Below are 12033 nucleotides of genomic sequence, written 5' to 3'. Positions count from 1 at the left end.
TTCTGCTTCATTTCTGTGTGTCAGTCAGGTGTACTGCCAATGCAAAATGCGGGGTAGGGAATTTCCCAAACCAAATTCATTCCTTTCTTTCTTCATTCATTCGTTCATGCTGCTGGATTGGATTTCTCGCAGGAATTTCTCTCTCTCTCTCTTTTCCTGGGGGGAAATGTTTCCCCCCATGCCCTTGCATCCACTCCCAGTTCCTGTTATCAAAGCGAATGGCAATAGACTCTGGGTCTAAGATGAATCGAGTAGATTTGCCTGGTCTTTCCCGGTCGCTCCGGTCGCTTTCTCCGCCATTTCCCCCCTCCAGGCATCTTCCATTCTTCCATTCTTCCTCGGTTCTCCTCAGAGAAAGATATTATTGCTATCGATATCCTGAGTAACTTTCTCTCCAGATAGGTCTGAATAGTGGAGATACGAAGATAAAATCCCCTACCCTTATAACCATTGCTGCAATTATATTGTCATTCGAGTCTTGTGTAGTAGGTTTAGATATCATCACTATGTACACGGACAACCTGAGCGCGCCTCCGACGGTCAAATAAATTAAAGCCGATAAGCGGGTGAGTGGAAACAGCCCAATCCACTCTCGACCGCTGGATAAAAGAAAAAGAAAGAAAGGAAGTAAAGTAAGAAGAATAAGAAGAAGGAAAAGGGAAGATGAAAATCCCAAAGAAAACACGCTCAACTCCCAACATGGCCTACAAATGCAAGACCCAAACCACATCAATCGCAACAAGCATGATCAGGTCATGTGTAGGGTGATCCCAAAGCTAAATCATACACACATAGAAACAAAAACCAAGTTCAAAACAAGATGCTCGTTCAGGCCACAGATGGCGCTGCGCCAGCCAAACTAGTACTCGCCATGGCTCGCTTTCCCTTGTCGGGCGCTATCCCTTCCCCGTTGGCACTTATCACTGAACCCACCACTTTGCGAGGGAACACCGCCTCGCCGTTAGTACTGCTGGCCTCGCTACCCCGGCGCGATAGACTCGGTGTTAATCGCCCAGGCAGAAGGCCCCGGATGCCCCCAGCTTTGCGTGCGGGGATGTCCGTCGTGCCCGCCGTGAGCACATACAGCAAATACTTCAGATTGGGGAGGGTATGTCGGATATCGAGCACGCGCAGCCCTTGCTTATTTAAGAGAAACTCAATGTCCTTATTCAGCAGGAATACCCCATACTCAAACCGGTATTGCACATTAACCGGGTAGAGTGGATAGGTTCGCTGCGGCAGCGACGCAGACACCGGGTCCTGAATCAGCGAGTGCGACAGATACGGGCTGATCGGGTACGGCAGCGGAATGGACAGGTAGAACGACAGCAGATACACGAGATGTGCGGTATATCCCAGCGCCGCCGCAACCCCATCGCGGTCGACATCCGTAAAATTCGAGTTGGGCAAGGCCATTCCAGCGATGGTGAAAGCCAGCGGTTTGTCCGGGATGGGTTCAATAGGATAAATCGCAAGTAGGTCTTCCGACATACGCCGAATCTGACCGCGGCCCTCGTCCGTATTCTGTTCCAGCAACTTCACGCTCGAGCCCAGTTTCTCTTGCGCGTCCGGGAGATGACTGCGCGCCCTGGCTTGCGTCTGGCGTCCACGCTCCATGGCTTCTCGTCTGGCTTGAAGACTGGCGATCAATTCTTCCTTCCGCTTCGTTAAAGTGCGAAGCTGCTTCCGCTCCGTCGCAACGGCATGCTTGGACAGCGCAAGCTTATCCCGGGCCCGCGACGCATTACTGGTCGTAGTCAGCGCGCGCTGGTTCTTCTCTAATATCGAGCTGATTTGCGCCTCGAGCTTATCTCGGGTCGTCAGCGCATCCTGGATACACTCATCCAAATTGGCCAATCGCATCAGCGCATCGTACGACGACGTCGGTAACGTGGCACCATCGGCGGATCGGGGGTGGCGGGGAGGTATAGAAGCGACCACGGGAGGAAGGTCAGTTAGATTCGTGTAGACGCCATCTGCGAAATGAAACAGGATCGAGTTCGGTGGGAGCGGCTGATGGAAGTTATCCAGTGACTTCCCCAGGAATTGTAAAGACTGCAGACACAGCTGCAATTCCACCAGCAGCAAGTACTCCTCCATGGCTGCCGTGCGTGCCCAGACCTTCACCGTAACCTGGTCCCGACGAGCGATTGCCGGCCCACATATATTCAGATCGAAAGCCCGGAAGCTGGGGTTGGTGGCATGCTCGACTACCTCACTCACGTAAACCGGCTCGTCGACCCCGTCGCAGTGAATCGAGAACCACGTGTCGGCCATACGACTGCTCGTAATCTCCTCCAGCTTCACCTGACGCGCGCGCGGATTGGGCCCATTCCAGGGTAGCGTGTTCCTCCTCTGCCATTGTCGCAACGGGGGTGGCTGTTCTCTCCGGGGGCGGTCTTCTGCGCTGCTGGAGGCGGGGGTCGACTTGAGATCGGTGAAGGAGCGCGAGTGATGTAAGGGTTTCGTTGCATCCTCGGCGAGCGCTTTCAAGGGCGTATGTAGCGAGTTGGGGATGTTGTCATCGTCGATGGTCTTCCCGCGCGGTCGACTCGGCGGACTAACAACGAGATTCCGGACAGAGACGCCCTGCAGATGGCGAAGCTTGCGATTCTGCGCGGAAATCATCAGCGGGATGCATCAATGGGGATACGCAAAGACCATAGGATAGTAATGTACCGGAAGGAACAAGCCAGGTCGTTCACGGCGACTGCCAGTGTCGTCGTCGTTGTCCGCGAATCCCCAGGCGGTCGCCGGCAGCGCCATCGCAGACAAACACTCGGAGGGGAAGCTTAGCTGTCGCACTGCGCAGGGACTATGTGTCGGGTCATCCTAAGCAGATGACAGAGAATAAAAACACCAGCGACAAATAAAATCGAAAGAAGCCCAATTAAAAACCCTTTTGTGAATGAATTAGCGTTGCTGATCGTCGACCGTTGACATAGAGCTGGTTGAATGAAGCCAGCAAGTTAGTAGTAGTTGGGTTGGTTGCCGGCGGAATCGCTCGCCCGGTCGGGATCTCCGTCGAAAAATTGATCCGCCGACCTTCTCTCATTCCCTCTCTTCTCCCGGAGCTTCACCCAGTTCATCCTCAACCACACACCCACCAATCACCCCCCAATCTCTCCGGATCTGGGCCCCAATTAGGTAAAATAGAGTGAACGACGAAAGTCAACCGTCCACTCTATATCCACCACGATCCTCCCTCGCCCTCATCACCATCTAAAGAGGAAGAATCCGGTCACGCGGAGAACGGTGACCAACCCGGCCGCGGCGATGGCCTCACAACAGGTGACGAAGACGCCCTTCCAGAAGATCCTGGACCCGACCAAGATCGGAACGTGGAACATTGTGCGCCGTCCACCCGTCGAGAACCACAGCATTATCCAGGGCAAGCCGCGCGAGCAGAACTCCAATGCCTTCAAGACGCATCAGGCCAAGGAGGGAACTCGGTTACGAAAGGCCTTGAAGGCACTCACTCATGGCAAGAACATCTTTGCCTATCACAATATTCGCACGAACCAAGTCGTGTACTCTCTCACTCGGTATTTGGAGGTGAGTTTCCCATCCACTATCTGTACCCTTCAACCAAACCAATTCTACCTATCAAACCATCGACCCCATACCAAGAACTTTGAAAAAAAAAAAAAAAAAAAGAACCACCACTAACCCATCACCCACCAGAACAACACCACTCTGAAACAACTCCTCTACCACGGCAAAAAGACCGTCCCCGCCCGACTCCGCAAAGACATGTGGGTCCCCTACTTCAGCGTGCACTTCAACGACAGCAAAATCGGGCTACGAGCATACCACCTCCTCCGGGAATTCAGCATGCAGCGACAACTCTCCCCCCCGAAAGAAATGATCACCATCACGGACGCCTGGATCGACCAGAAACGTCCGCGCGACCCGAAGGGCGCCGAAGACTTCCTGGAGAAATACAAAGACAAGATCGGACGGATCATGCCCAAGCACCACCGCAAGCGCGCCGTCATGGATCAAAAGGCCACCAGTGTGGCGGATATTGCGGCCGTGCTGAAGATCCAGGAAGAGGAAGTGGCCAATGGCTTTGCCGATGGGAAGAGGGGTTACTTGACTCCTACTGCGCGGAAGAGGAGACGTGCTGCTCGGGCTAAGGAGGAGGCGGTTGCGAACGAGCAGGCGGCTAGAGTGGCTGGGTTGGAGCAGACGTTGAGTAGTGAGGTGGTTGAGTATAAGGTCCAGGAGACCAAGGATACGTCTGGTGCGTTGGAGGATATGGGGGTTAAGATCCTTTGGAGGGATTTGCATGATGCTAGGTTTGCGGAGAACTGGCCTGAGAGGGTTAGACATGGTGAGTTGGAATTGTCTCGCGATCATGTCATGCCTGGTCAGAAGGGTCTGCGTTCGGAGGTCCTGGCTGAGGGTGAGTTCCGTGAGAGGACGGAGCAGCAGCAGCAGCAGCAGCAGGAGGTTGAGAAGAACTAAGATGTTCATATTTATTTGATTGATATCACATCCTGGGTTGTGGATGGTGTATACATATGCAGAGGGTTGCGTGTTTTTCCATTTTGATTATAAATTGTATTTTTACTCACTACTACACTACTTACTACGATTGTTGTTTTAGAGAAATGATGCAATGGCGTTTGAGCAGATCACACTGCACTGATCTTTAATATTATACCTCCACCGACTCCATCTCCTACACAACCAAAACCAAAACTCAACCTAGACATATCATGACCTTAGGTACCATCCACCCCCAAATCCACCCCACCCACAAATACCCAAAATAAAATACAAAACCACAACAACCCTAAGCACCCTCTCCCCCAACTCCAAGGAAATTATACCAAATAGCATCCCGGAACCTATTCCGGAAGGTCCCCGGATCATTTCCCCCTCGGGAAAGGCACCACATGTCCATTTCCCATCCAAGGGAACGCTCTTGCCCAGGAACTCGCACAGCGGCTCCCACCCATCCTTGACATGATAGACGAGGAGGTTCTCAGCCGGCACAATGTCCTTGATGTGGCTGTTATGCGCCTCGAAGGCTTTGCGGCCGTTGGCGTCGAAGTTGTCGTTGAAGTAGTATTTCCAATTCTTTTGCCAGGTTGGGAGGATCCAACGCGTTCGGGAAGAGGCATAGATTTTCGAGGATGGTGGAGAGGGGGAAGAGAGGGGTGAATGATTTACTGACGGATCTGTAGCTTTTGTATGAGAAAAAAAAGTCTGTTGCATGATTGAGATGAGAGGGGAAACTGAACGCAATTGTGCCCAATCATCCACGTCTCGGGACTGTCAGTATTACTTTTGGCTTCTGGGTAGGCTTGGACTAATTCGTCTGCGAAGCAGACTGCTGGGAAAACCCGATCCAGCCCTATAATAACAGTGGTTTAGTTTAACTGTCTTGGTATGTAACTTTCTCTCTCATCTACTCAATTGCACACGGGGCTCTATACCTGGCAATGCCCCAAGATCTGATCAAAATTCTTCTCGACCAAATGGCCGGCCCTTCCCTTTTATATTTGGCGCTCATAGCAGCATGCCACATCTCACAGTCTTGAGGGTTCCCTCTAGAACTGCTGCGTATCCGTGATAGGTATCATTGTACCCTAGGGCTCGAAGAGTTTGTCTCAATGCTTTACTTCTCGTTAGCGGCGGAATAGATCGTCCATCTAAGATGCACACCTTACAGTCTGTTCCTGTCCGGCAGAGTCCAAGTGCCAGGACTTTGCATGGGTACTTCACGACGACATTTGCGTCTGTCAATGTCGGTGACGGATTTGATGACGTCGTGAAACTGGTAGGTTGTCATTTTGGGTGGTCTTTCCTATATGTGAGTGAAATACATGTTTGGATGAATCAATGGGTTGATATATTCATCATGTGGCGGGCCATTAGCCCTTCATCCTTTCAGCCATCGCTTCTAGCAACCCTAATGCTTGCTGAAATTTGACTCCATCTCGAGTAAGTGAACACCGGAGAGAGTAACTCCGTCTGGTCCCCGTTTGTGGAGACTTCACATATCCAGGTATCTTCACGAGCTCTGATAATTATAAACATCGTGAAGCTAGCCATCTATACGGCGGATTGGATACTTCATTTGGATTGCCATGGCGCTTTTTCCGATAGTGAATTATCAATACAAGGCCAACACTTGTTCATGGGCTGAATTTGCATGATAATTCCCTGGAATGCAAAATTTACAAGAGTTCATACCTACTAGTGAGCACTCCACAACGGAAAACCATCGAGTGATGAGATATGAAGAAACCGGACGACTCTGCCCCACGTGGATAATCATCGCAGCTTGCAGGAAGCATGCCATATGTTAAATAATTGATAAAAAGTCAGCCGCGCTCAAAGCAATAATATGTGGCTGATCTCTGGCTTCCAAAACTATCGTTCTCGCAAAACTTAGCTCATAGGATCTAGTAGCAGTGGGTCTCGGATCTGGCAGCCCATTAGATAGAATTCGCCTGTTTGTTTGCCGCTGCTGAATCTACACTGATAGGAAGCGGTCGATAACGCCTGTGACATAGATGCCATCAGTGGACCAATGAATGCCACTCACGGTTTTTTCTTTCGTAGTCTGTCAAAGTAGGGTTTCGCCCATACCTGTAGCCACAGTTCCGGAGTGGGAGATATGCAGTATGACTATCGACTGTTAGCGCTGGATCCAAGAATTGGTGCATTGATATTCCCACGAACAGTAAGCGCTATCGTCTACAATCTTGTGTTCCCCAAAGGCCTAAGCCTCCTTGCTGACTCCCTTTCGCATGATCGCCTTGGAGACCCACCGGTGAATATCAAGTTCAATAATGCTCGTTTCTTTTGCTAGATCACACCAAGCCCCATCTCAGTTACTGTAGTTGGCTAAGGTGACCTTAGGGTCGATCAGGCTCAGCTACTAATGCACCCCTGCAATAGATCATGCATACTGCGGGTTACGTGACTACATATACCTTCTGCCGATCTGTGGGCGCTATGTGACCAGGTGAAGTATATAATCATCCCTGTTGAAACCAAAGGTCAGCCCTCTCTGTTTACACCTGAAAGGTCGTGGTGCAGGCTTTCTTTTCTGGATAGGTTTTGGAGCATCACGTTTAAAATGCTCGACTATTATCAAGGAAAGACAATATTCATCACCGGAGGGTCCGGCTTCCTAGGCACAGCTTTGGTACATCGGATCGCTACAACCGTTGACTTCAAACACATATACTTGCTGCAACGTGGAGGGAAAAGGTAAGCCATAAACTCCAGAGTAAGAAGAAGAGATGGTGTAAGGCCTACACGTATTGACCATAACAGTGGCCTGTCCGGGAAATGGCACCAACACCTCCCATTTGATACTGCGCAATGGCTTCTAGATCACCCCCGCATCACCATTCTAGACGGTGACATGATGAAGCCTAGCCTAGGCCTTGACACTGATCACATTGAGATGTTGAAGCGGAACGTCCATATCATCATCCATGCCGCATCTTCAATCAACCTTGCCCAGCGGCTTCAAAAGATGTGGCCCAGCGTTATCCGGGCCACAGAGTATGCTGTCGAACTGGGGCTCCAATGTGACAAATTGGAACGTTTTGTTTACGTCTCAACAGCGTATACCAATACCCATCTGTGCAGCCTGTCTCCCAAAGGAGACGTGGAAATGGAAGAGCGTATAGTACCACTTGGATCTACCTCTCCCAATAATGGTAATTCCACTGTGGACGAGGAATACTCGGAACTACAGTCGCGAGGATCCACCAAAGAATACGAAAGCAACGACTTTCCCTGGGGTTATGGATATGCCAAACATCTTTCCGAGCGTCTGGTCACGGACAGGTTCACAAGACACGGCAAGTACGACCGATTGCTGATTCTACGGCCCTCTGTGATTGGGCCGGCCGAGAGCCTTCGATATCCCGGGTATGCGGTTCCCACGTCGACCCCAATGACTATGATCGCGGCCTTGTTTGTCAACCATACAGCGTTTTCCTTTGAATTGTCCAGCCGGCTGGACGACCCGGAATCAGACTCCAATCTGGACGAAGTCCCTGTTGACATCGTTGTAGATCGCCTTCTGGCTCATCTGGCTTACCAAACCCAAGGCTGCGTCCATGCGGTAAGTGGCAGAAAAGCTCGGATTTCCTTCAGGGAGATAGAAGCGGCAGTTTACCAACTCCGATGGTTACCCTGGCGGTTTCATTTAAAGTGGGTGAAGGAGAACGGGTGGAATACCAGATCCGACGCGATCAGCCGTCTATACAAGATCTTTGGGACTTCGTTCGACTTTCATGAAGAGAAGACTGAGCAGTTGATGTCGAAGTTGAGCGTGGAAGAAAGAAGGACATTGCGGTTGTTCAATACCAGGAAAGTCGGTGCATTTGAGCTAGCGTCCCGCAGCAAGCAGATGTATGATTGCTCGACTATATTCGCCAGGAAGATAGCTTCTCCTTACCGGGCCTTTTACCAACTTCTATGGATTATCTGGTGGGTCTATGTTAAGCTGATTGTTGCTTGGGCGGGATTTGATCTGTGGACGGTGACCCGGCAGCTGTTCGCTGGACGAAAGGTCCATTAACAATGTCCATTATTGCGCGACTGTTCTGATTTCATCGCCTTTCGCCGCATGTTCCAATAGGAAGCAAAGCAATGACATGTTAAGAGATGATGAAATGGTCTACATCAGGAGCGTGATGCGAGACGATGGGCGGAGTGTTGGATAGATGTCGGGAATGAAGTTGTAGGGAGGAACGACCTAGAGATTGAAGGGGTCAGGTGATCAGCATCAACATAGATCATGGGATTAGAGCTCATTGATATTTTACGATGGTACATTGCTGGTTTATGGAAAGATATAATGACACTTAGCAGACCGTGAACTCTTTTCTACTTGCATTCTTTGTCTGGTGCGCACCGACTGAATTCATGTATTGCTAAATGTCTGTTGCAAAGCTGGCGAAAGAAAGACCTGCGGGTCAAATTTACATCACCATAGTAGGTAGGATACAACGAAGCGTCCCCGGCGGAAGTGTCATTCACGCTGCCAGCCGGTCCTGTCCTGGCTTTGCCGGCGTCCGGTCCAAGCAAAGAAAGGCCGAAGTAAGAAATGTGGAAATCAAAGCTCCAAACGAAGGAGAGATGAGACTATAGAAGAATGAAGGATCAAAAGAGAAGATAGACAGGAAGAACAATAGAGTCAAGTGTCAATGCAGGGACCCAGACACTTGGGCAGAAGAGAACAAGAAAAGATAACAAAGTCACAACATGAGGACCTGATGTGTGCAAGTCCGCGACCGACGCCAGCAGCAATGGAACAAGTAACAGATGTTCAAGAAAGAGATGAGAAGAGCAGCAGAACTCCATTGACGGACTTAGACCAGGTGGCCTCAGTCTCTCTATCTCGCGGCACAGAATGTCACACTAAAGTTCCTTTAAGTCCTGATTCTAACGATTAAGAACTCGGATTCTTCGGCTCGGGCTTTTTCAGGTTGTTGACCACCTGCTCATGGCTGTGCTCGTTGACGGAAAGCTCGGGCCCAGGCTCATCATTCGACATTTTCTGCAGAATCTCTTCTTGTGTCTTTGCAGCCGTCGTCGGATCATCTGCAATTCCCGCACTGGCCATGCTCTTCCTGGCGCCTTCGATGATCTTATCGGCCTCGCTCATCCCGCGATCCACATTCGAAGAAGGATCTCCGTCCACGCCGATAGGCTCCACGGTGCGGTTGATGACATCCTTCACCCGGTCAGAATCGAAGCGAATCACCATACAGGAAAGGTTGTCAGTGCTGAACCGCGCAAGAGCATGGTCCACCAGAATCTTGGATGCTTCCTGGGCATCATGCACATTGCGGATAAGATCTACCGCTTCTTGATCGCTACACACGTCCCAGAGCTAATAATCTCTGTTAGCAAAGAAGGTTTTAAGCGAGATAAAAGAGTCCAGACTTACACCATCACAAGCGAGGATGATAAACTCATCTGAGTCGGGTTGGATCACTGTTTCGGTAGTATACGGATGTCCGGTTACCAGATCCTTGAGATACGCATCACCGAGAGCTCTAGTCACGGCAAGCACGCCGTTGACGCGATTGTTCAATATTAATCCTCCTGCATTAGCTATGCGTTTCCCTTCGTTCTCATCACTACCCTTGTGATCGTAGGACAAACGAAGTGCCTTGCCGTTGCGGCACAGAATAATGCGGGCATCTCCCACATTAGCAGTGTAGAGGACACGCTGACGGAGGGATTTCTCCTGTAATTTGGGAAGTATAGACGCCGCACCGCCTGATACGGCGGCCTGAGTAGGCGTATCGCCCGCATCCGAATCGGCGTCGCCCTTGGAGGCAGCGGCAGCTGCAGGTGCAAGGGCCGCCGATCCCGTCGCGGAATGCAGACTGGGTACGCGGTCTTCCCATCTGAGGAGGGCAATGACCGCGGTACAACCACTGTTCTTCACAGGTAGCTTCTCCAGCTGCTGATCTACGCTGGTAAACGTTTGATCCAGGAGTTCCGGAACAGGTGTGTTGGGATTTTTCCGCATGACCTCTTCCAAGATCAGATGCAGCTTTTTCCCGCACCATTCCGCCGCAAAGGTGCCTGCATGTCCATCGAAGATGGCAAAATAACCGTTGTCGGTTTCCACGACGGTCGCGGGGGGTTCTTCAGAAGTGGGCGAGGGGGCAGTGGGACTCGGGAGGGCTTTGCCATTGTTCTCAGCCAGGGCTAAAGGTGCGGGGGTCCCCAAGAAATTGTAGAGGTAGGCATGGGTATCTTCCATAGTCCGGCGACATTTTCGATTCCGATCTTCTGTCACGCCAACTTTGAACGAAGAGCGAGAAGTGGGGAGTGATTCTCCAGCCGAATTGTTTAACGACCCTTGGGGAACACTCAGAGCTGGGTCCATGCTCCCAAGCCTATTCAAAGCAGGCTGTTCCTGGATGGTGTAGTTGTTGAACGAGTTCTCGCGCGGACTGCTCGACAGGCTGAGGGAGTTCTTAGCACTGGTGAAGAAGGATGCTGCCTTGGTGACGGTGCTACTCCGGCGCTTCTTTTCGCCACCAGAGTTGTTCTGGTCCTCACTGGTCCGTCGGGTGAAGAAGCCGCCAGGTGGAGAGGACTTCTTCTGGCTGATGCTGGCTTCCTCGGTGTGGATGCTCAAGGGAGGCGTGTCAATGGCGCCGGAACGAGTGATGGAATCTGTCTTGTCTTTGGGTGGGCTCGAGGAGCCACTGAACATTCTGTTCAGCAACCCACCCTGGCTAGAAAAACTTCTCCGCTTATTCCCTGCCAGCTTGATGATCGTTGATGGGTAGGGGGGCTTAAAACCGGATCAAAAGTTCGAGAGAGTGCGGAGGGGGGCGGCGGCGGCGGCGCGTGGGGAATGGGGGGGAGCAGCGCCAAAGAATGAAAGCCGCCGAGAGGACTGACGTAGGATGCGAATTGCGGCGGAGGCGAGATGATCTAGCTGGGTAGACAAGGCATGTCAGCGTCTCGATCCACTACAAGACCAAGTTTCCAGCTAAGCACGATGGTGATGGGATCGGCTTGAAGATTCCGATGGCTTCCAGCCAGCAATGCGGGCGGGCAAGTGACATGGTGGTCAGGCAACGCCGGATGCATGCTGTGGAGCGGGCTATATACACCCTTCTTCCGGCGACAAGCGAACAGTGGCAGAAAAGTAATTCGAAACATGGGGAGAAATATTCCGGAATAAATTCATCCATGTCGGGAGTTCAGACAGAAGCTAAAGAAAGGCACGTTATAGCAAGCGTCCTAAGCTCTCACCTTCCGAACCAACCCCACTGCGCGCCGGAGGGGACAGGGTTACAGAGCGAACACGGGGAGCGAGGATGTAGAAGGAATCGAGGACACTCACGAAAATAGGGAGAGAAATTGGCGATAGGCTGGGTTGTATGTCGACAAGGATGTGGAGAAGATCAAACAGGAAAAAAAAAAAGGGGGGAGGGATGCGCAACAGTCGGATGTTGCGATGATATTGGGGGGGAGGGAAGAGGGAAAGGGAAAAGAAGGAAGTTGGTATGGATCGGA

At 51.3% G+C, this 12033-nt stretch overlaps 5 protein-coding genes across 5 annotated transcripts; 2 read left to right on the top strand and 3 right to left on the bottom strand.

The window, feature by feature from the left end:
* Nucleotides 1–374: 374 nt before the first annotated feature.
* Nucleotides 375–2975, bottom strand: BO83DRAFT_376618 (putative UV radiation resistance protein (UVRAG)). The gene is made up of 2 exons (XM_025530768.1): nt 2680–2975; nt 375–2613 (listed from the first exon to the last, which is right to left on the bottom strand). The coding sequence occupies exons 1-2, from the start codon at nt 2764–2766 to the stop codon at nt 829–831; spliced, it is 1872 nt and encodes a 623-aa protein (XP_025389970.1). The 5' UTR covers nt 2767–2975; the 3' UTR covers nt 375–828.
* A 106-nt stretch (nt 2976–3081) lies between these two features.
* Nucleotides 3082–4637, top strand: BO83DRAFT_376617 (mitochondrial 54S ribosomal protein mL67). The gene is made up of 2 exons (XM_025530767.1): nt 3082–3555; nt 3685–4637. Exons 1-2 carry the CDS (start codon nt 3277–3279, stop codon nt 4468–4470), a joined length of 1065 nt encoding a protein of 354 aa, XP_025389969.1. The 5' UTR covers nt 3082–3276; the 3' UTR covers nt 4471–4637.
* Nucleotides 4638–4668: 31 nt separating this feature from the next.
* Nucleotides 4669–5226, bottom strand: BO83DRAFT_461497 (uncharacterized protein; the record flags this gene model as incomplete). The annotated part of the gene is made up of 1 exon (XM_025537261.1): nt 4669–5226. The coding sequence occupies one exon, from the start codon at nt 5224–5226 to the stop codon at nt 4723–4725; it is 504 nt and encodes a 167-aa protein (XP_025389968.1). The 3' UTR covers nt 4669–4722.
* Nucleotides 5227–7099: 1873 nt separating this feature from the next.
* On the top strand, nt 7100–8691 carry BO83DRAFT_435698 (male sterility domain-containing protein; the record flags this gene model as incomplete). The annotated part of the gene is made up of 2 exons (XM_025535905.1): nt 7100–7233; nt 7300–8691. 2 exons carry the CDS (start codon nt 7100–7102, stop codon nt 8558–8560), a joined length of 1395 nt encoding a protein of 464 aa, XP_025389967.1. The 3' UTR covers nt 8561–8691.
* Nucleotides 8692–9433: 742 nt separating this feature from the next.
* ptcG (type 2C protein phosphatase PTC1) lies at nt 9434–11221 on the bottom strand (the record flags this gene model as incomplete). The annotated part of the gene is made up of 3 exons (XM_025527379.1): nt 9434–9877; nt 9935–10644; nt 10675–11221. The coding sequence occupies 3 exons, from the start codon at nt 11219–11221 to the stop codon at nt 9434–9436; spliced, it is 1701 nt and encodes a 566-aa protein (XP_025389966.1).
* Nucleotides 11222–12033: the final 812 nt, after the last annotated feature.

The sequence above is a fragment of the Aspergillus eucalypticola genome (assembly GCF_003184535.1).
Source record: "Aspergillus eucalypticola CBS 122712 chromosome Unknown BO83scaffold_7, whole genome shotgun sequence".
In the NCBI taxonomy this organism is placed as follows: domain Eukaryota; kingdom Fungi; phylum Ascomycota; class Eurotiomycetes; order Eurotiales; family Aspergillaceae; genus Aspergillus; species Aspergillus eucalypticola.
This window is presented reverse-complemented; position numbering and strand designations above follow the sequence as displayed.

What these genes read in the sequence shown, in the direction of transcription:
- BO83DRAFT_376617 (XM_025530767.1), top strand. Translation starts at nt 3,277, where the DNA reads ATGGCCTCACAACAGGTGACGAAGACGCCCTTCCAGAAGATCCTGGAC. An exon ending in CTCTCACTCGGTATTTGGAG is followed by an intron (nt 3,556 to 3,684) that starts GTGAGTTTCCCA and finishes ATCACCCACCAG; the next exon opens with AACAACACCACTCTGAAACA.
- BO83DRAFT_376618 (XM_025530768.1), bottom strand. Translation starts at nt 2,766, where the DNA reads ATGGCGCTGCCGGCGACCGCCTGGGGATTCGCGGACAACGACGACGAC. An exon ending in GACCTGGCTTGTTCCTTCCG is followed by an intron (nt 2,614 to 2,679) that starts GTACATTACTAT and finishes ATTTCCGCGCAG; the next exon opens with AATCGCAAGCTTCGCCATCT.